At 39.2% G+C, this 21,585-nt stretch overlaps 2 protein-coding genes and 1 long non-coding RNA gene across 3 annotated transcripts; 2 read left to right on the forward strand and 1 right to left on the reverse strand.

Annotated features, from left to right (window-relative positions):
- Positions 1-386: 386 nt before the first annotated feature.
- rhbg (Rh family B glycoprotein) lies at positions 387-11,391 on the reverse strand. The gene is made up of 10 exons (XM_077526035.1): positions 11,046-11,391; positions 6,591-6,777; positions 6,232-6,382; positions 5,822-5,969; positions 4,063-4,229; positions 2,311-2,448; positions 2,089-2,222; positions 1,864-1,985; positions 1,557-1,630; positions 387-883 (listed from the first exon to the last, which is right to left on the reverse strand). The coding sequence occupies exons 1-10, from the start codon at positions 11,221-11,223 to the stop codon at positions 806-808; spliced, it is 1,377 nt and encodes a 458-aa protein (XP_077382161.1). The 5' UTR covers positions 11,224-11,391; the 3' UTR covers positions 387-805.
- Positions 10,656-11,383, forward strand: LOC144021846 (uncharacterized). Its single transcript, XR_013284199.1, has 2 exons — positions 10,656-10,745; positions 10,821-11,383. It is a non-coding gene; the product is annotated as an uncharacterized LOC144021846 (long non-coding RNA).
- A 6,163-nt stretch (positions 11,392-17,554) lies between the features above and the next one.
- Positions 17,555-21,474, forward strand: hapln2 (hyaluronan and proteoglycan link protein 2). Its single transcript, XM_077526036.1, has 7 exons — positions 17,555-17,805; positions 18,009-18,108; positions 18,193-18,291; positions 18,545-18,928; positions 19,002-19,118; positions 20,411-20,593; positions 21,044-21,474. Exons 3-7 carry the CDS (start codon positions 18,231-18,233, stop codon positions 21,319-21,321), a joined length of 1,023 nt encoding a protein of 340 aa, XP_077382162.1. The 5' UTR covers positions 17,555-17,805; positions 18,009-18,108; positions 18,193-18,230; the 3' UTR covers positions 21,322-21,474.
- Positions 21,475-21,585: the final 111 nt, after the last annotated feature.

The raw sequence follows: 21,585 nt of genomic DNA on the forward strand, positions 1-21,585 counted from the left end.
GTCTAAACGAGGCATTCTTCTGATTATTATGTTCATGGAATATGAATTAAGCAGCAAAATCCACCCATTTATCTATCTCAGGGGGCAGCCATTTTGCCACTTGCTGTCGACTGAAAATGACATCAGTTACTCAGGGCTCAGGTAACGACCAAACATGGCTCAGCTTGCGGACATCACATGGCCAAACTCAGAAAACAGGTGCCAGAGGTAAAACTAGATATAAAACAAGCTTTTTGCATTGTCTTGCAGTATCACAGATTTTCACCTATTGCTATCAATATATTATAAATATAACCTATATAATTAAATTTAACATAGCACTGCTCGATAACTGATTTTCACTGTATTGTTGCTTAAAGATGTGTGATATTGAATACAGCACCACATCACATGAAAAAGGTTTATTTGGACCAAAATAATACAACATTGTACCTTAAAAAACAAGCTAGAATACAAATGGGAACATTCAGAGAATTAAAAAAAAAAATCTCTAAGGGCCAATGAAAAATGGTAGTAAGAAAAATAACGTCAAAGAAAACCCACAACCTATGAAATAGTACAAATATTTATATGAAAATTTATCATTTTAAAAGGAAGTTGGCTGCTCTTTGGTGTGGAAAATCAACAGTAAGCATTCATGTTGCTGTGGCCTACTTTGCAGATTGACTGGCATCCTTCATCAAAGAGGCTCACTTCCCATGCAGGCCTGCAGCACAGCGCCATCTAAAGGTGGAAGTTTGCTGCCGCGCTTGTCTTTTTGGAACTGTCCCTTTGAAAAGCACACGCATGACAATGTACGTTGTGTTTAGCCATTGAGTTTCTCCGTCTCTGCAGATATAACAGTGGTCAGCTGGTCCTCGTGGCCCTCCTCGGCCCCGGGAACCTGAAACAGAACACACGTAAAAAATAAAAAATAAAAAAAAATCCAGTGCATGAAAAACATAAAGTAGACAGTATATACGTCTAAATTGAACATACATGTCCATTTCATGTGTATTTATTTAAATACTATATAAAGGAAATAAATACAAATTGGTGATTCCATTCTGGTTAAATAAAAATACAAAATATATATTATTAGTATTATACAGTAATTAAAATAACTAGTATAATTTTCTATTTAAAATAAAACTTGCAATTGAAAATATTAAGTACTCAAAAATATTAGTGCGTTTAATTAAAAACCATAATAGTTTCTAAATATTTTAACTAATGAATGCAACCGTAAAATTAAATTAGGGCAGCACAGTGACTCTCATTGTGTCGAGTTCAATTATACATTCAATAATGTCATACGATGCATTGTGGGTAACTAACATGATGTCGTTTTATCTTCCAGTAACTGCCGTTTAATACACCAAGTGTGGTACAACGTCGCCACCTGCTGGCCAATTGATGACACTGCTGATACATTGCTACATTCTTGTTACCATAACTATATCTTGTCACTACTACGAGTAAAACATTTGAGCACACTAATAACTGTGTCTACTGGGACCATTTTTATTTCCATCACTTAACCAATTGTTTAAACAAAGTATTTATTGTCCACTCACCTCCCAGTAGATGCTGTCCTCATAGCAAAGGGTGTCAGGGGGAGCACCAAAAACGGGCAACTTCATGATGAACCCTGGCATGACAAGATATTATTATTATTATTATTATTATTATTATTATTATTATTATTATTATTATTATTATTATTATACTACAACACAGATCAGTAGAAGAAACTCCAACCCTGTCTTAAAACCTTAATTTAAAACCCTAACCAATTATGTCTCGAAACCCTAATTTGTAACCATACCCCCGTCTTGAAAGCCAAATTTGCAACCACTTGTAACGAGTGTGATGTGAACCCACCAACTATGAGCCCCCCCAGCAGGGCCATGCCCAGGGTGACCGCCAAGGAGATGGCCTGCCGAACACCCTGGAAGGACGCGTCCACTTCGCCATTCGCCACATCCGGGAACACGTCAGCCAGGCTGCCAGAAGCACACGAGCACACGAATCCCATCACGTGACCACCCGAACATGTCACCTCGCGTCCCGCCACATAGTGGAGGGCGTGAACCTGTTTTGAGTTACCCTTCTCCGTAAGTGTCGGCGGAGGCCAAGGCGGCCGTGACAGCTCCCACGATGGCGCCCAGGATGCCGGGCATGCCGTGCAGGTTGTGAACGCCGCACGTGTCCTGGATCTTCAGCTTCTCCTCCAGGATGGGCTGGAATCGTGAACAAACACACCTCAGCAACACCGCATAGCTGCGTGAGTTAGCACCATCTAGTGGACATCATCAACACTGCTTGTACCGAGAGGAACTTGAATCCCAGCACGGAGATGATCCCGGCCAGGAAACCGACGATCATGGAGCCAAATGGCGTTAACATCATTTCTCCTGCTGTGCCCGCAGCCACGCCACCAGCCAGGGCTGCGTTTTGGATGTGGACCTACAACAAGACATATTTATACCCTTTCTTGAAATCATACCTTGAAACCCTAACTTGATTCTATAACACTGATATGAAATCCTACGTTGAAAGGCTCGCTCTGTATTGAATTTCTAATTTTGAAGCACTAACAATTGTTTGAAATCCGGATCCAGCTAAAAAAACACAATTTGAAAAACCTAACCCGAATCTAAATCCCGAACCTTAGCTCGAAACCCTCAATCTGGTTTGAAATCCTAATTTGTTTGAACCTTAACCAGGGTTATTAGTTTAGGCATTTTCATTTTAGTTAGTTTTTATTTCGTTTTATGTTTTGTTTTTTTTAATTTAGTTCATTTTAATTAGTTTCCAGGGTGGCTCTGTTAGTTTTAGTTCTTTAATAAATGCTTAGTTTTAGTTAGTTTCAATATTAGTTTTAGTTTAGTTTAGTTTTTTTTTTTTTTTTTATGCCATGGGAGCGACGTCATTTGAAGGTGCTTTTCTAATGGCTGCTGCTGGTTGACGTCACTTATGTGTGATATACTTTCAAACGTCATTCTTACGGTTTATATCAAAATAAATCTACTAAAAATCACATTTAAAATCATCCCCAAAGGCTCATGCATTAAATCAATTACCAAAGACTAAAACGAAGGACATTTTTGCAAGAAAGTTTTAGTTTTTTTGTAAACATAAAATGTAGTTTCAGTGAGTTTTCATTTTTTAAAAAGCATTTTCGTTTTTATTTTATTTTGTTAATACAATTGTTTTTTTGAATTGTGGTTTTAGTTTTTTTTGCTAGTTTTAGTTAACTAAAATAACCTTGCCCTTAACCCAGGTTTCAAGACTAATTTGAAACTCTAACTTGAATTCTTAACCATGGTCTTAAAAACCGTACTTTGAAACCCCAACGCTATCTTGAAAACATAATTTTAAAACCTCCAGTAATATTTATTTGAATAACCCTAACTGAAAACCTTATTTTTTTTAAAACCCTATTGGCATGCTAGGAACCCTACCCCTGTCTTGAACCCATAACCTTTGCTTCAAAGTTTAGTACTACTAGTACCCCTAGTGGTACACGAAAGAATCACTTCCTAAGCACAGTTTAGTTATATTTAACTTTTAAGAACAATTTTCTGATATTTATGCGCAGTGTCTATAATATTACAGTGACTTGCAATAATATATATATATATATATATATATATATATATATATATATATATATATATATATATATATATATATATATAAAAAATATATAAATATAAAAAAAAAATATATATATATATATATATAAAAAAAACAAATATATATATATATATATATATATATATATATATATATATATTTTTTTTTTTTTTTATCACAACTTCTATGCTACTGATCATGATGGTGCTACTCAGAGCGCACATATTTCTGCCTTTCAGGTTATGAAACACAAACACGAATGATGCCAACATCAGATTAGCTCTGCCCACATGTCACCAGTCTACTATGTTCACCCGCGTTATCCGAGTCCATCACTGAACGCTGATTGCTATCGGAGGCAGCGCGGCGCCCCCGCGACTATCGGCTTTCGTCTCCGTTTACAACCTGCCGAGCGTACCGCGGACACGTTTTCTTTCTCACCATATCCAGCTTTCCGTCGTGTGCGGTGAGGGCGGACACGCCGTAAGTGGCGAGCGTGCACGCGGCCAGCGAGTAGTACGTGTTGAGGGCCGTGCGGTGCTGGTCGTCGCCGTGGGCCGTGATGGCCGAGTTGAAGCTGGGCCAGAACATCCACAGGAAGATGGTACCTGCGAGATAACAATCGCAAAATGTCACATTAACTTCTGCATGCACCTCAAGCACGTATCTGCTCTGCAAAGGGACAATGTAGTGAGGTGGATTAGTGGTTAAGTGCTACCTCCACAAGGGAAATACAATCAAATATTTATCGATGCTCATAGTTATATTTTTTCTGGAGGAAGTCTCATAGTCTTCAATTTTCTCCAAAAACAACACTTAAGATCACTAGATTTGTCTCCATTTTTTTCTTAAAGGGATACTTGACTCATTGAGACATTTTCAGCAGTAAAGAGTTATCTCATTTGCTCCCAGAAACGTATAAATACGTTCTATTTTAAATGTTTTAAATGCACCAAAGACGTATTGATACGTTTTTTTATGTTTTTTTTTTAATGCTAGAGCATACAGAAGGCTTTGATGCAGCCTCTCAACTGCAAAGAACACCTGAAGAAATGGTAGTTATTACACAAACGGCCACTAGGTGGCAGCAGAGTATAAGCTATCAACCAGGGCCATGTCGGACTTACATTTCCAAATAGATTTGTGAATATTGGTGAAACATAGCTATATTCTTATGCTTAATATTGCAAAATAGAAAAAGATAGAAATGTACTTTTTTTCCTGATTAAAAAAGAAACTTTAAATCTTTCTTTTGGTAGGTTCCATGTTTTTATAGCACAATATTCTGTAGGCTTTGTAAAATCAGTCCAAATCCAATAAAACGGGAGCTTCTATGAAAATAGCTGGTAGTGAATGAGTGAATATTTTCTCTATAATAAATGTGGTAACTTCATTATTTTTCATGTACAATTAATACCTTTGAAAAGTAATTTTTCTACTTGCTCTTGACTGATGATGACATCACCTGTGCTGAGGAAGCAGGTAAAGACCAATCATGGCTCAGTTTGCTGACCAAACCCAGAAAACAGGTGAGCCATGAATGGCCGTTACCTACTTCCTCAGCACAGGTGATGGCATCATCAGTCGAAACTCGACAGCAAGTAGAAAAATTACTTTTTAAAGGTATTGTACATAAAACGTAATGAAGTTATCACATTCATTCTGGACAAAATATTAACTTTTCACTGCTGAAAATTGTTCAATGAGCCAAGTATCCCTTTAACTAGTCACCAGGAGACTGCTAAATACAGCATATGCCAAAAGTGGCTAACATCAAGTAGTTGTCATGTCTACGTGACGCCCTAGCTCCACCCAAGCCCCGCCTCCAGTCATTGTAGTGACAAACCGAATGAGGTTGTTAAACGCAATATAATTCTTCTGTAAAATAATGCTATGTTTTGTTAGCTTCTTATGCTACTAACGTGGAGCTGAGTTAGCAAGATTAGCCAGATAAGCTCACAAGGCTAGCAACACACTTCTGGTGACTTTTGAATGAATAGAGAGCGAACTATTTTGCTGTTGTTTAATTAATGTCTTTGTCCTCTTGTCACCATCATCTTTTCACTTTGCTAATTGTATGCTATGCTAACTTTGTATCACAATTTTGAATGACTCTTCCTTCTGTACTACCTGATTTTCATGAAAAAGTGTGGCAATAAAATTGCTTTACAAAAATATTTGCACATTTTTGAGATGTTACCGATCATGGCGAAGAGATCCGAGTGGTACACCGAGCTGTTCCGGTGTTTGCTCTTGTCCAGGTTGGGTCGGTACAGGACTCGGGCCACGATGAGCCCAAAGTAGGCCCCGAAGGTGTGGATGGTCATGGAGCCACCCGCATCCTTGGCCTGGAAAAAAGAAGGCTTATTAGAGACTTTTTTTTTGTTCTCATCTCACCTCTCATATCATTATGCAATTTCTTTTTTTTTTTTTTTAACTGATAAGAAAAGCGCAAAAATATGAGTCAACCAGAAAAATATTTGAAAAAAAAAAAAAAAAAAGCTTTTAGACAAAGAGAATTCTTCGAACCTGAATTTGAAACAACCTCAATTTCTTTAATAAATTGCTCTGAAAGGCACGCTGAACACAATTTTGTTGTTTAGAACTGACCCCCAGAGCGGAGAGCAGGATGAACTCATTCACTGCAAACAGGGTGACCTCAAACAGCGCCATCACCAGGAGCTGGATGGGACTGGTTTTACCCAGAACCGCCCCGAACGAGATCAACACCGAGCCAGTGCAGAAATCCGCGTTGATCATGCTGGAAAAGATGATCAGAAAAATCCAGTGGTTGAAAGTGGCTAAGTACAAATACTTTGTAAAACAGATATAACGAGCAGCAGTCAGTACTTGCACTTTTACCAGTTTTTTGTTTGTTTGTTTACATAATGTGTGCATCTGCTTAATGTACAGCGCGAGTACTCTTGCTACCTCTATAAAAACACGAAGCTGTCATGTTGAACGCTTACCTCTCGACTCCGATGTGTATCTTTCCGCCGTGCATGCCGTGGAAGAATCCCTGCATGAGCGTGGCCCACTGCAGCGCGAAAGCGGCAATCAGGAAGTTGAAGCCTACGCTGCTGAAACCGTAGCGCTGCAAGAAGGTCATCAGGAAGCCGAAGCCGATGAAGATCATCACGTGAACGTCCTGGAAGCCTGTACAGACGCATTTTGTGTGAAATGATGCCGGTTGGCGTTCCACAGGGCTCACTTCTTTGCCCACTAATGTTTTATTTTCACTTCTATGCAGATATGTCTAATGATGACTGGCTATAAAACTCTCTTATACCCAAACTTGAAACCAAAATGTCAACCCACAACCCTAACTTGAACTTTTAACGTGAGTGAAGTTATAATTAATTATACAAAAATGGAGAAACATTTTCTACACTCTCACTATGAAACTGAATGTTTCAGCGAAACAATAACAAGCTGTCCAATGGCCACCATTGCCATGGCAACAGTTAATTGGCACAGACACACTTGCAACTGGTGCCAGCATCCCCCTGTTGGGCCCCAAAACTCACTGCAATATCCATGAAGAGAACATAAAATAAAACTAAATTAGTATGTTTATTGGCCACAAGAAAAACAATAAGCCACTGTGAAATGACAGTTGACTTGTTAACACATTGACCTGCTTGCTTTTCCACACACAAATTCAAAAATGCTGAATCGTGAAGATGCCTTTCAGTTCGCGTGACGGCGAGGGCATCGTCTTATCTGCGATGATGCAATCACGCCATGTGACCCGAACGGGCGACATCTGACTGCTAGTAAAACGTAAAAGACCAGGAAGGCGCCGCTGTGTCAACATTCGATCTTATCTGCTGTGTGAGGACGGCCTAGAAAAAAAACACTAGCAAAAAATGATATCCTGAAAAAGTGACAAAACATGACAATAGTGTCCAAAATCACCCATGATGCTATGCTCATTGAGAGACACTCGTATATGGAATGTAAACGCTTAAGTCGAAATGATCACACACTTGTGTCTTACTGTTTCTTGAATGTCTTTGTCTAACTTGAGTGCAGTCGCTTACCAAGGAAATCTCTGTGGGAGCTTAAAATAAAATCCTTTTTTAACTCATTCACTCCCACCCATTTTCACTGATGCAAACCCCTTTACTGGATTTTGACTGCTTTTGCAAGGCCCACAGAGTATTTGTGTTCTATTGCTATAAAACATGGAATCTACCAAAAGAAAAATTAGCATCTCTTCTTTCATCAGGAAAAAAAAGTACATTTCTATCTGTTTCCGTTTTGCAGAAATTGGCATTAGAATATAGCTAAGTTTCATCACAATTTTGTTTAAAACAGTGGGGAAAAGAGTTTTTTGCAACATAGCTCTGTTTGATCTCTTATACTCTGCTGCCACCTGCTGGCTTTTTTTGTAATAACTACCATTGTTTCAAGCGTTTTCTTCAGTTTAGAGGCTGCATCAAAGCCTTTTGTATGCTCTAGCATTTAAAAAAAAACAAAAAAAAAACATAAAAAAACGTATAAATACGTCTTTGGGAGCAAATGAGTTGAAAAGCCTCATTAAAACTGAACCGTATTACCCGCAAGCGATAGCACCTCACTGTGTTACATACAAAGAGTGGATTTCACTCTTAATGCGACTTGATCTGGTGAAAAGTGGCACATACTATAGCAAGGCTTATTTTGCCACCCAACTGTTTTCAGGTACTTATCCCTCACAATATATTTACAGTCGTACCTTGAGATGCAAGTTTAAGTCGATGTGTGACTTAATAACTCAAAACATGTATCGCAAATCTGGTAATGCTAATAATCCATTCCGCCTCATCCCCCCAAAAATCCAAGAAAATATATAGTAATGTGTATTAGATTTTTTTTGTACAGTTCGTAAATCTATTTTGTTCTAACCTTTGTTTATATTTGATGTAATTCCACTGCCGACCACAAGATGGCGGAGTACTATTTAGTTTAGAAGAATGAAAACCGGAAGTATTTCAGTGCAGCCAAGTTTTTGTTGAAAATTGTTGAACGCCATCTTCTATAATCCTGCTTTTTGCGCCTACAGAAAGGTAATGTACATCTTTTGGCATAATTATTAACGTTTTGTTAGTTTGTTCGTTAGTTCAGAAAAGAATCAGGATTTGTTTACTGGATACATAGAGAGGGATAGGTAGACTGTTAGTACAATATTTTTGTGTTATTCAATGCTCTTTTCTAAATATATCATGTGTTAAAATGTCTTTGTATTATTTTTTTTCAAATATGTACATGTACATGTAATACATGTATCGCAGGATACAACGATACTAATTTCTGGCAGTTGCTTGTGCTTTTGTGTTTGTCTCTTCCCCAGCTATGGTGAACAACACAAGAAGCTAGCATGATGCTCATTTGCCGATCACCGGCCAGATCAGAAGTTCGTCATGGTTTTGGTGATTGTAGTCCATAGTCCACTACTGTCATGCTTTGTTTGTCTCTTATTTAAACGGTGCCTTTTTTTTCTGAACTATTGTGCAGTTTGTATCACGCCATCTTTACGGGATTGAATGTTGAGCAACCTCAGTTAGCGAGTTAGCATGCCGCAGATAAAGACCGGGATAAGATGAAAGTGTTTGTCTCTCTGCGTTCTCGGCATTCCCGCCTGCAGGAAAGTTAGATAAGCGACAAGCACTCACTCGTCACTTTGACGGACACGTTTGAGTGTTTTAAAATTGAAGCTGTGGACAGGAGTGGGGTGGCAGGGTCATCTTCACTTACTGTTTTTTTTTACATCACATGACTCAAAAGGCCACGCCCCTTCAGGAGACAACAGGCCGGATCTGGCTGCACTTTTGACCCATTTTTAACACAACAGTCCTCAAATCATTCAGTCATGTGTCTTCTGTGTGATTTAAAAAAAATAGCATATGTATGAAGTAGAAGAATGCAAACAACAATGGATCATCTTTTATGTATTAAAAGAGAGCGAAAAAAGGCTTTGATGAGTCAATGGACTGTAAAATGTCCAATTCCAATTAGAGATCAGAGCTGCTCACTTGGCATTTTACACAAAAGAATAACAATTTCATATGTTATACATGTGAATATGTTACTGATTACAGCTCAAAGTTTCACAACAGTTTTTTTTTGTTTCTTTTTGCAGCATTGTCTTTTTAAAATCCACAGAGCAGAACCTTCAATTGTTGATACTTGTAGTCCCTTCAACTAAAAGTAGTCATCCAGTTAGATTCAGGATCCGAACGGCAGACCCATTATCTTTTTCTTGTTACCTTGGAACTACATTTGGACAACAATGTAAAAGTCTAATGTTCCTCGAGAAGTTCTGTAGTAAAGTTGCAGCACCATAAATCGTCTGGAAAATGTAACTTTCATTCTTCTAGCTAGAGGTGTGATGCATTATGGGTATTGTAGTTCCTCATGACTGGAGAGAGCTCGCTTCCATCGGGTTTTAAAATATGCTGCACTACCGTTAATTGTGAGGGATACGTTCCAGTAGGTGAAAATATTGAAATTTAATATACCCCACTTACATGTTTAAATCATTAATTCCATTTCAGCCACTCCCCTAAAAAAAAACAAGAAAAAAAATAGAATTTGTTTTTAAACAACAATACCTCTCTGTGCGCTACATAAAACATACAGTAATTACATTTAAAAAAAAAAGTCAATAATTAAACAGTTTGCGCCATATTTTTTACTTCATCAATGCACATTGTGCTGCTCCTTTTGGTGTGCATGACTTGGGCACCTGGGGGCAGTATAACGCAAACAAACAGAAATACAGTACATGGCTGCAGTAATATTAGTCGTTCTTCACAGAGGATTAAGAATTATTTTAAGATTATATAATCTGTCTACATGTGTTGCTTTAGTGTGTGTTCAAATACCCGTTGTCTTGAAAATATCTGTTGCCTAAAGGGTTATAACACCACAAAATCAATGTTATTCATGAGCCTTTTTTTTTTTTTTTTTTTTTTTTATCAACATTGAGCTAAGCGGACTTTAGTCAAAGTCACGTGGTTGTTTTAAATACACAATGTGTTTGCTTTAGTTTGACAGTCAGTAATCTGGGAGTGGCAATAAACAGCTTAAAGCCATCTTTTTGAAGACTTGTTCAACTATCTGCTCAACAGCTGTCAGCTGTAAGTAATTTAATGCAAAAATCTGCAAACAATGAAACACAGCATAATAAGGATACACTGAATGATTTTTTACAGCTCCAGCTAAAGAGGAGAAGAAGAAGAAGAAGAAGAAGAAGAAGGAGAAGAAGAAAAAGGAGAAAGATAAGAAGAAGAAGAAGAAGAAGGAGAAGAAGAAGAAGAAGGAGAAGAAGAAGAAAAAGAAGAAGAAGGAGGAGGAGAAGAAGAAGGAAAAAGGAGAAAGATAAGAAGAAGAAGCAGAAGAAGAAGAAGGAGAAGGAGAAGAAGATGGTGGTGACTCACTGGGGTAGCGGTAGTAGAAGTCGTTATCGTAGTCTGAGTGGTTGTGTTTGTGCCATTGCTTGGCGTCCACCTCGTGGCCGTACTGGACCAGCACGCCGAAGAGGATGATGAGGATGATCTGCAGGATGAAGCAGACGATGGGCAGCTTCAGCCGCATGTTGGTGGACGCGTCCGTCATTGCTGCCGTGTCCTTTCTGGATTAACGGAGCCGCTGGAGAAATGTGGACCCACCGGGTGTCACGCAAACACAAAATGTGGCTGCAGCCAGAACTGGCAGACTGAAATGTGCGTGCGTGCGTGTGTGTTTGTGTGCATGTATGAGAGTGGAAAGAAATAAATGAGTGAGCATCTCTTTCATTTGAGTTTTTAACTCTACACACCTCCTCAGACAAGAGGGCGGGGTCACCTATAGCTCCACCTACAAGAAGCTTCCAGGTAAAGTTCAACTTGGAAGCTTCTTCAGGGTAAGCCATACATTACGTTCATCACTTAAGTTACATGAGACATGCTTGCTTCTTTTTTGATTGGATTTTATGTGGATTGTTGGTGTTAAAGTTGGTTGAGGACGTCTTCAAAAGTCTTGAATTTGATATCCATTTTCAAAAAGGTCTGGAAAAGTCTTCAATTTGAGTTAAAGTACAGCTGACATTCTGGCAGCTGTTTTTTTTTTTTTTTTTTAAATATATATTTTCGGTTTTTTGTTTATTTTTCTTCCCAATTTAATATCCTATTAATGAATGATTTTTGAATAATTTTAGAGGGTTCTTAATACATTTCAATTGCCATTAATTATATGCGGATTTTCACACGGATCGCGGCTGTACACTGTATCTTTAAAGAGATCCTAAAAATCTATAAATTTGATCTTGGTACCTGAAATTTGTCAGCAAGTTTTGGAATTTACGTGAATTATTTGTCTTGAAATTGGTCGAGGTGGTCTAAAAGAGTCGTAAAAACTCGCAAATATGATAGCCATCGTCAAAAAGGTCTTAAAAAGTCTTGAATTTGAAATAAGTGTCTTCAAATGGTCCTATACAAGCTTAAATTGATTCAAAGTGACTTCAAAAGTTCTTAGAAAGTCTTAAATTAGTTTAAAAAAAATTGCGTCAGATAGTCTTTTTTTTTTTTTTTTTTTTTTTTATAAAGAGCTCAGAATTGTTCATTCGGTAGTCTTACCGATTCAACGTCTTGTCATCATTGCTCTTTTTTTTTTTTTTTTTTTTTGTGTGTATGTGTGCGTGCGTTTGCGTGCGTGCGTGCGCGTGCGTGCGTGCAAATACGTATAAATTTATACTCATTCATTCACCTAAAACCTTATAAATATCCCATTACCCTTCGCCTTAACCAGGTACTTCAGAATCTTGCCAGAGTCGTGAGGTTTAAATGGTCAGGAGACCAGAGAAAAGGTCAGAAAAAAAAAGAAATAAAGAGAAAAGAAAGGTAAATCAAAGTGAAATCCAGCACCGACCAAACACTTCCTGCCTTCCCCATGATTACAAAATCAAAGTCTTACGCCAACCCCGGAAGCCTCTAAATTCCAGCAAATTTAGCGAGATCTCAAGAGCCCAGAGGAAAAACTAAAGAGAGGAAGGAGGGAAGGATCGATAAGGCAGAGTGAGATCCATAGAAGCCAGTACATCCAATCCATCAAGGTGAAGTCCAGCACCAACAAGACCCCTCCTGCGTGGTTACAAAACCAGAGTCTTATGCCAACCCCAGAAACCTCATACTTCTAATAAATTAAGATCTCAAGTGACCAGAGGAAAAACTAAAGAGAGGAAGGAGGGAAGGATAGATAAAGCAAAGTGAGAACCACAGACACCAGCACCAACTGGATAGTCTTAACTCTTTTACTGCCACACGTTATCAAAAAAAACTTTGATATGACAAAGGCTTTGATAATTCACGTCATCCTTGAAAACGTTCTATTTCATCAGATTTTGTCATGTTTCATTGTAATTTCATACACCGACAGCCCATTGAAAAGAGGTACAATGCTGCCATCTGCTGGCCATAGTTAGTGAGTGTTTTTCGATTCCACAACCCATTGACCAGGCAGAACTGCACTTAGATGTGGCACTGCGCATTGATGAGAAAAAACAAAAACAAAAAAAACTTAGTTGTCATTATTTAACGTTTATGGCGGCATACTTCGTGATTTTACTCATCGTTATTAAACGTTTTTGGCGGTCAAAGAGTTAATTAATTAATGGCTGTCCTCAAAGGAGTCTTTAAAAGCTTCTACTGCGTCAACTGTTTCAAATAAAAGGAAAGGAGAATGCTAACAAGCTAACAGTGCTAGCTGAGGAATTTGAGCAGAAAAGTATACGTTGTCAAGAAGCTTTCATATTGGACAGTATACGTGTCGTTTTTTTTTTTCTTTTTCAGTATGATAAGCGATGTCAGTCACCAATATCAGCCTCCTCATCTTCCCCCACAGGCAAAAGGAGGAATGTTGTTATGATTTGTAGGAATGTCAACTATTACCCGGGGAGAGAAAGACACAGTTCCAGCCAATCAGAGGCCTGGATGAAAGAAATTAGAGGAAAAGGAGGGATAAGGGTCATAATCACCTGATTATAAGTTTGTTTTTTTTGTTTGTTTTTTTTACACAAGCATTGTTTCTTGTTTAATTTTTGGATTTCATGTGAACTATTTGGGCTTTACTTAAATCGGTAGCGCATCTACGCCGTTAGAGACGCGCCTGGCATTTGACAATTTGACGGCAAAAAGTCGATTGAAACCTTTACACCTGCTCAGACCACGTCTAACATTGGGTAGACAGCTGGTCTGACATGATGTATTTCGTTCATAAATACGTGAAAAGCGAGCATCAAGCCCAAACTTTAAAAGATCATAAAAAGTGGTTTACAAATGCCCCCATGACCCAGTCAACCAATCAGAGACCAGAAGAAAGTCATATCTGGAAAAATGCACACTCCCTTGAATACTGTACTGTAGAATCACCTGATTATTATTTTTTGTTTTTATCAACAATGCTAAGCTAGCTGCTGACAAATTAGGCGCACAGTGAACATAACTGGTCATACATAGCTGACATGTGTTGATCTTGTGACACGCACGCACACACAAAATGCATACCTCTCACCTGTCTCACATGACTGATCATACCTGCAGATAACTTCAAATATTTGCCCTTATTACCCTTATGGTAGTTGTACATAATTGTTAACAATTGGGCTACATAATCAATAGTTTTATTATAGTTGCAGATAGCAGATGATTGTTAATGTAAATAAAGTTTAATGCACAAATTAATTGCTTATCAATTATTGAGATAAAGTTGCCAAAATACTACAGAATTTCATTTAAGTTTGATACAAGCTGTTATTCATTTGATTTTTTTTTTTTGGTACAGAATGTGTATTCATGTGTCGTCATGTCATATCCTCAAGGTGAAGTGTCTCTCGCTAGTGTAGTGCAAAGCGCTAATCAGTGCATCAGTACCAGGGGACCGGCTGCGGGGCCTCAGCGCTGATAAGAGAATCTGTTCATCTAAGGTATCAATGGCACCAGATGATGAAAAAAATGAAAAAAGATAAATGCAGGTCCGAACTTGCCAGGCATGTTCCCGTGACAGAACACGAGATCAACGCAAGGGTTTAATGGAGCTTCACACACAGACACATACGCAGTAGCACTGCTCATGTGTGTGCAATATTTCATTTAATTATTTTACTGTATTATTGTTTTTATTATTATTTATTGTACTTTTCCCAAATATTTGTGTATTACTGTATCCTTTTTTGCAACTATAATAATAATTAATATTACTATTATTGTTTGTGCCTGAGTACAGAAATGGAGTCTTTGTGTTATTCTTATTCTTAATATAAATTATTGATTTATTACCCCAAAAATTTTTATTTGTATTTGTTATCCACATAGAAGTAAAAAGAAAGACCATACTTTCTAAGATGGAACCCAGGGGCAGCAAATACAATGAAAACAGCAGGGCCCCAAAACTGAACCCTGTGGAACACCATAGGACAGTACGATGTTCTAAAGTATTATATTTTATTATCAAATTAATTAATTTATTTATAATCTTTAAAAAATAAAAATAAGCATTATAAGTGATTTTTAAGTGTTTTTTTTACTACTATTTACTGTCTACTTTTTTTTAACTATTATTGCTGTTTCTGTTTTTCTTTTAGTTTTAAATGACATCATTACTCAGTTACTTACATAAAAAATATTTAAATAAAATTTAAAAAATGCACAAAAAGTTTAAAAATATATATTGTACATTATATCACTTGTCAACACATTTTTAATTGTGCGTCGGGGAAGAAATTGTGAGCGTCCCGCGACCCTTGTGAGGAGTAAGCGATTAAGAAAATGGATGGATGGATGGATGGATGGATGGATGGATGGATGGATGGATGGATGGATGGATGGATGGATGGATGTGAGGAATGAAGGGGAGAAAAACAAATGTTTAGATTCAATGTAAAGTCTGAGATGTTGAATGAGGGTCCATGTAGCAACACTGTATATACTGTAGATGTCTAGCGTGCATGCATGCGTCAGGTCAGTTACAAAAAGCAAAGGATCTACATGTAGCTGCAGGACAATGTACACAGCGTTGCACTCAGACAGGTGAGCACAAGCTTTCAGCAGCACTTTTGACAGCAAAATGTTTCAACTAGTTTCCAAGAAAAGAATGTTGGACTTATTGGCCGTCATATTTCTACATCCTACATACTTAAGCGTCACACTTCTCATCAGTCAAGTAGCCTGAAGTCACGCACTGCTTCACTGCGCCATCCGGCAGGACGGGACCAGGCGTCGCCCTATCGGCCTCGCTCATCTCGCCCAAGTGGCCCTCCCCGAGCGACAGCCTGTGTCACAGCAGCGCCGCTGTGGCCTCTTGATGAACTAAAGTAAACTACTTTAATGTAGTGTTTCACAATCTACACTATATTGAGCTATAAGACACATACTCTACTCACAAAAAGTTTGATATTAGACATTCAAATTTCAGATTAAATTTCAGGATTAACCTATACTTTTAAAAACAAATTTTTCCACTTGCTGTTGACTGAAGATGACATCACCTGTGCTGAGGAAGTAGGTAACGACCAATCATGGCTTAGTTTGCTGACTAAACCCAGAAAACCGTCTGCTGCTTAGTGGGAAAGCATTTATAATTGTTCTGCTAAACGCTATACGTCATAGATGGATGGATGGATGGATGGATGGATGGATGGATGGATGGATGGATGGATGGATGGATGGATGGATGGATGGACGGTACTGTGGCTGGATGGATGGATGGATGGATGGATGGACGGTACTGTGGCTGGATGGATGGATGGATGGATGGATGGATGGATGGATGGATGGATGGATGGATGGATGGATGGCTGGCTGGCTGGCTGGCTGGCTGGCTGGCTGGCTGGCTGGCTGGGTGGATCAATGGATGGATGGATGGATGGATGGATGGATGGATGGATGGATGGATGGATGGATGGATGGATGGATGGATAGATGATGGATGGATGGGTGGGTGGGTTGGATGGATGGATGGATGGATGGTACAGTGGATGGATAGATGGACGGATGGATGGTACTATGGATGATAGTAGGTACTGTGGATGGACGGATGGATGGATGGATGGATGGATGGATGGATGGATGATATCTATTGTGGATGGATGGATGGATGGATAGATAGATAGATAGATAGATAGATAGATAGATAGATAGATAGATAGATAGATAGATAGATAGATAGATAGATAGATAGATAGATAGATAGATAGATAGATAGATAGATAGATAGAGTGCAGCAGGATGTTATGGGGCGAATACTAATTGGAGGCCAATAAAGAGGTTCATTGATAAAGAGAACAATGGATGGGCTACACACACAAAAAGACGGCTATTATTTCCTCTTGTGTCCACCCTAGATATGTTTGTGTGTGCGTGGGTGTGGGTGTGTGTGTACACAATGAAAGTGTCACAATGTAGTCCTTGTGCCACTGAGCCAACACAGCTTCCTCTCACCGAGCGGAGCAGCCATAAAGAAGCGTGAATGCCAGCTCCAGTGCTGGCTTCCAAAGGCTGCAACACACGCACACACAAGAAGACCTGTTGTCCGCACTTGTCCACCTGTGCCAATAAACTGCTAGCTCAGTCTGCTCTGACATGGACTGTTACATCACAAATGTACGTTGTAGAAAACCCCAGCTAGGGTTTCAATCACGGTGAAATGTTTCCTTATTTTGCTTCAGATTCTACCAGATTTATCTAAAGTCAAGTCTCAAACAAAAACTGAGAAACAGTCAGCTGACCACTTTTCCACGACTTTAACAAGTCTTGAGTCACGTGCGTCCAGTCTCGGCTGAGCAAACCAGCCCCATGCAGAGCTTATACAAAATGTTCTTTACACACACGATTTGACACAAGCAAAATTGTTGGTACCCTTAGACAGAAAAATCCTGTCCTGAAACGTGCGTCCAGTGTCAGAAATCTAACTAAATGTAGTCTCGTGTTAGACTAGCACAAACAGAATAGCATCGAAGGTCCCGCCCTGGTAGTCATTAACATCTGGATAAAATAACAATGCTCATTTGAGCACATGACCAGCATTAGGAGAGAGCGAGAGCGAGAGACGGGTCAAGACGGTGGACTGACATGCTTGAGCACAGCTGAACATTCACGACTTCGCTTACCGAGACAATACAGGAAAGTACAAATAAATCTACTTTTGAGAAGACTGCATATACTTAGGGTGAGTCCGACTATATCACATAATTTTTTTCCTGTCTAGAATCTGTACTGTGATTGCGATTTCTAGATGATTTTCTTCCGCTTATCTGGGGGTGTCCACCCTGCGGGACATTAGCAAGAAGATATCCATAAATCATCCAGAGTAACCTGCTTGGATTCCATTGAGTTAATAAATGACAGATGATTTCGTATTCATATCTACAGCTCTCCCTTTCTCCAAGACAAATTTCTCAAAGAATATAGTAACATGGACGAAACATCAACAAATGGAACGACCTAAGTCCTCTTCAGACGTCTTCACCATGTACGATAAGTTCTTAATGTTGATCTTTAATTGTTTCTTTAAACGTTTTCATTGCCTAAAACCAAATGTTTGTGCACCAAAAAGGTGACTTGAAGGAGCTCCATGTCGTTTTCATCATCACCATGAGTACCTCTTTGGTTCTTCTTGTGAGCTGCCTGGTCTGCTCCACACTTCCGCTCTCAGGTAAAAATTTCTTAACAATATGAATTAGCTTTTTGGGGAATTTGGCTTATCTACTACTGTGGACGCCTCAAAAGACAAACCCTCCTTAGTTAGCTTAGCGCTAGCTAGCTAGCTGGTGCGACAAAATAGATTGATTTAAAACTATTTAGTATTTACCAAAAGTGAATTCTCCGTGGAAGAAAACTAGCAAAGCTATTATCAGACATTATTAAGACATCTAATAATTGTGTTTCTTTTCATTTTCCCTTGCTAGCCAAAAACATCCCGTCCGCCACGACATCACCTTCCAAGCTGAAGTACCTGCTGGAGCCGCCCGTTTACGCCGAGGTGGTTGGCCGCAGAGGCGAGAACGTCACGTTACCGTGCATCCTGAAGACCAAGCCAGACCACTACAAGGTGAAGTGGACCAAGCTGGAGCCGGGACACGTTGGCCCGGAGAACATCGTGATGATTTCCAACGCTCACGCCTTCAAGCGGCACGGCCGACTCGGCCCGCGGGCGTCACTGCGGCGGGCCCACAACATGGACGCCTCCCTGCAGCTTGGCAGACTGCAACTGCGAGACGGCGGAAAGTATCGATGCGAGCTCATCAACGATATCGAGGACGAGAGTGTGGTGGTCACGCTCAGGATCGAAGGTAACCTATCGGAGCGGAGGTCTGGTGAGGTTCCTGTAGTGCTGACTTATTGATAGAGGATTTTTGTCCTTAGGTGTGGTTTTTCCATATCAGAGTCCAAAAGGCCGCTACAGGATGACTTTCCACGAGGCTGAGGTGGCGTGCGAGGAGCAGGACGGCATGCTCGCCTCCTACGAGCAACTCTACAGAGGTAAAATATCTAACCTATAATTTTTTTTCTGCATTGAACCTGTGTTCACACATTCCAGATTTTCTCACGATAGGTGAAATTACACGTTATATTTCGTCAAATACAGTAGTAAAGTTAAAAAAAAAAAGAGGGTCATTTCCACTTTCAGTTTAAGTCCACCCATCCATTTTCTTAACCGCTTGCTCCTCACAAGAGTCACGGGGTGCTGGAGCCTATCCCAGCTGGCTTCGGGCAGTAGGCGGGGTACACCCTGAACTGGTTGACAGCCAATCGCAGCAGTTTGTTTACTGTAAAACTAAACATAAACAAAGATTCTGTATCTAACCAAACCACATGCTAGCTTAATGCTAACACATAAGGGGAAAGCCATAGACGAGCTAGCAACATTTTGGCAAATTAGTAAGTAATATTAAAAAAAAAAAAAAAAAGAGGGTCATTTCCACTGTCAAGTTTAAGTTTACTGTCAAATTAAACAGAAAACAAAGATTGTGTATCTAACCAAACCACATGCTAGCTTAATGCTAACACATCAGCCATAGTCGAGCTAGCAAAACACGCGTCACTATTGTGGTAGTCATAAACCTGCCCACCATCAACCTGTCCACAGGAGAAGGAGAGCACGCTCGCCTCCTACGAGCAACTCTACAGAGGTAAAATTTACAACTTATAGATATGTTTGTTTGTATGTTTTTTTCTGCATTGAACCTGTTTTCACACGTTCCAGATTTTGTCACGATAGGTGAAATTACACAAGTTATATTTTGGCAAACAGTCAAATTTAAAAAAAGAGGGTAATTTCCACTGTCAGTTTAAGTTTACTGTAAAACTAAACAGAAAACAAAGATTGTGTATCCAACCAAACGACATGCTAGCTTAATGCTAACACGTAAGGGGAAAAGCCATAGACGAGCTAGCAAAACACGTGTTGCTATTGCGGTAGTAATAAACCTGTCCACAACTAATATTCAAAAACAAACAACAGCAACACATGCAGACAAGACAATATAGCAGAACTCACAAATTATAATGCACCTACTGTTTAATTCTTTCCATTTTCTATAATTGTGTTATTAATTTGTGTAGCGTAGTGCTATTTTTATCATTAAAAACAAACTCGCTTAATGCTAACTATAATGCTAACAAACATTAGCATAGATGTTATAAGACAAACTAGCCACTCTAGTTTGTGCTGATTTACGCAATTATGGCTTTACCATTATAGCTGTGATGATCAAATTTGCCAGCAAAGGCTTTTTAATGACGTAACCGAGTTTGCATGTTTTGTTGTGCAGCATGGACGGAGGGTCTGGACTGGTGCAAAGCGGGCTGGCTCCAGGACGGGAGCGTCCGCTACCCCATCATTAGCCCGCGCCCCGCCTGCGGGGCACAAAGTCGTCCAGGTATTCGCAGCTACTCACCCAAAGACAAGAACAAAGACCGCTTTGACGCCTTCTGCTTCACCTCTTTGACTGCAGGTCAGTTTAGAATCCACCCCTAAAATATCTTATTTTCAGAAATAAATGGGTTAAAAAGTGACTTTTTCCCTTTAAAAAAATACGATATTCTTCAATTTCTTTCCCACTTTTCAGACCAATACTTACAATATTATAACTTGTGTTTTTGTTTTTGTTTCAAAAATTTTTTTTTTTGAAGGAAACATTTGACTATCATCCCAGAAAATATTTCTACAAGTAATTTAGCGTTCCTCGATACTCAATAAAATGTTTTTATTAAAAAAATTATTTAAAAATGCTACTTTTTTTATGACCAATAAATGTTATCTCCCCTCAGAAAGATGACATTTTTCATTTTTGCCAGAAAATGTTTCATCACAAAATGCTTTGTTTTCTTTCTAAAAAGGAAAAAAAAAATACTACTTTTTCTTAAGACAACTTACATCTCACCTCATGTTCTGCATGTCATAGGTTCCGTCTTCTACATCGCGGGTGCGTTCTCCCTGGAAGAGGCCAGACGGGCGTGTTCCCGTCGATCCGCCGAGCTGGCGCTGGTGGGACAGCTGTACGCCGCCTGGCGCTTCCGAAGCTACGACCGATGCGATGGCGGCTGGCTGCGAGACGGCAGTGTGCGCTTCCCCATTGGGACTCCAAGAGCGCGCTGCGGGGGCATCCACGAACCCGGGGTACGCTCTTTCGGGTTCCCCAATAACATGTCACATCTCTACGGAGCTTATTGCTATAGGTAGTCGGACAACTTCCCCTCATACCAGGGACCACTCCATTCTTTAATCCGGCCGATCCAGCATTTGCACTACCTACAATTTTTGTTGCATTCAAGTAGAGTGGACTTATTTTTTATGCCTAATGTTGGTTCATTAAAATGCATTTGTACTTTTTTTTTTTTTTAAATAGCAATGCCACCAAGTATTTAGTCCGGTAATGTCTGTTGCATTGATTTATGCTGTATACCCCTAAAATTCTTGAATTAAAATATCTCCATCCATTTTTTT

This window comes from Festucalex cinctus, chromosome 7 (genome assembly GCF_051991245.1).
Source record: "Festucalex cinctus isolate MCC-2025b chromosome 7, RoL_Fcin_1.0, whole genome shotgun sequence".
Classification (NCBI taxonomy): domain Eukaryota; kingdom Metazoa; phylum Chordata; class Actinopteri; order Syngnathiformes; family Syngnathidae; genus Festucalex; species Festucalex cinctus.

Excerpts from the sequence above, each read along its gene's own strand:
- rhbg (XM_077526035.1), bottom strand. The coding sequence starts at position 11,223 with ATGACGGACGCGTCCACCAACATGCGGCTGAAGCTGCCCATCGTCTGC. Across the intron at positions 6,778-11,045 it reads CTTCTACTACCGCTACCCCA|GCTTCCAGGACGTTCACGTG; the intron begins GTGAGTCACCAC and ends GCGTCTGTACAG. Across the intron at positions 1,986-2,088 it reads GCCGACACTTACGGAGAAGG|CCTGGCTGACGTGTTCCCGG; the intron begins GTAACTCAAAAC and ends TGCTTCTGGCAG.
- hapln2 (XM_077526036.1), top strand. The coding sequence starts at position 18,231 with ATGAGTACCTCTTTGGTTCTTCTTGTGAGCTGCCTGGTCTGCTCCACA. Across the intron at positions 19,119-20,410 it reads CTACGAGCAACTCTACAGAG|CATGGACGGAGGGTCTGGAC; the intron begins GTAAAATATCTA and ends TTTGTTGTGCAG. Across the intron at positions 20,594-21,043 it reads CTTCACCTCTTTGACTGCAG|GTTCCGTCTTCTACATCGCG; the intron begins GTCAGTTTAGAA and ends TGCATGTCATAG.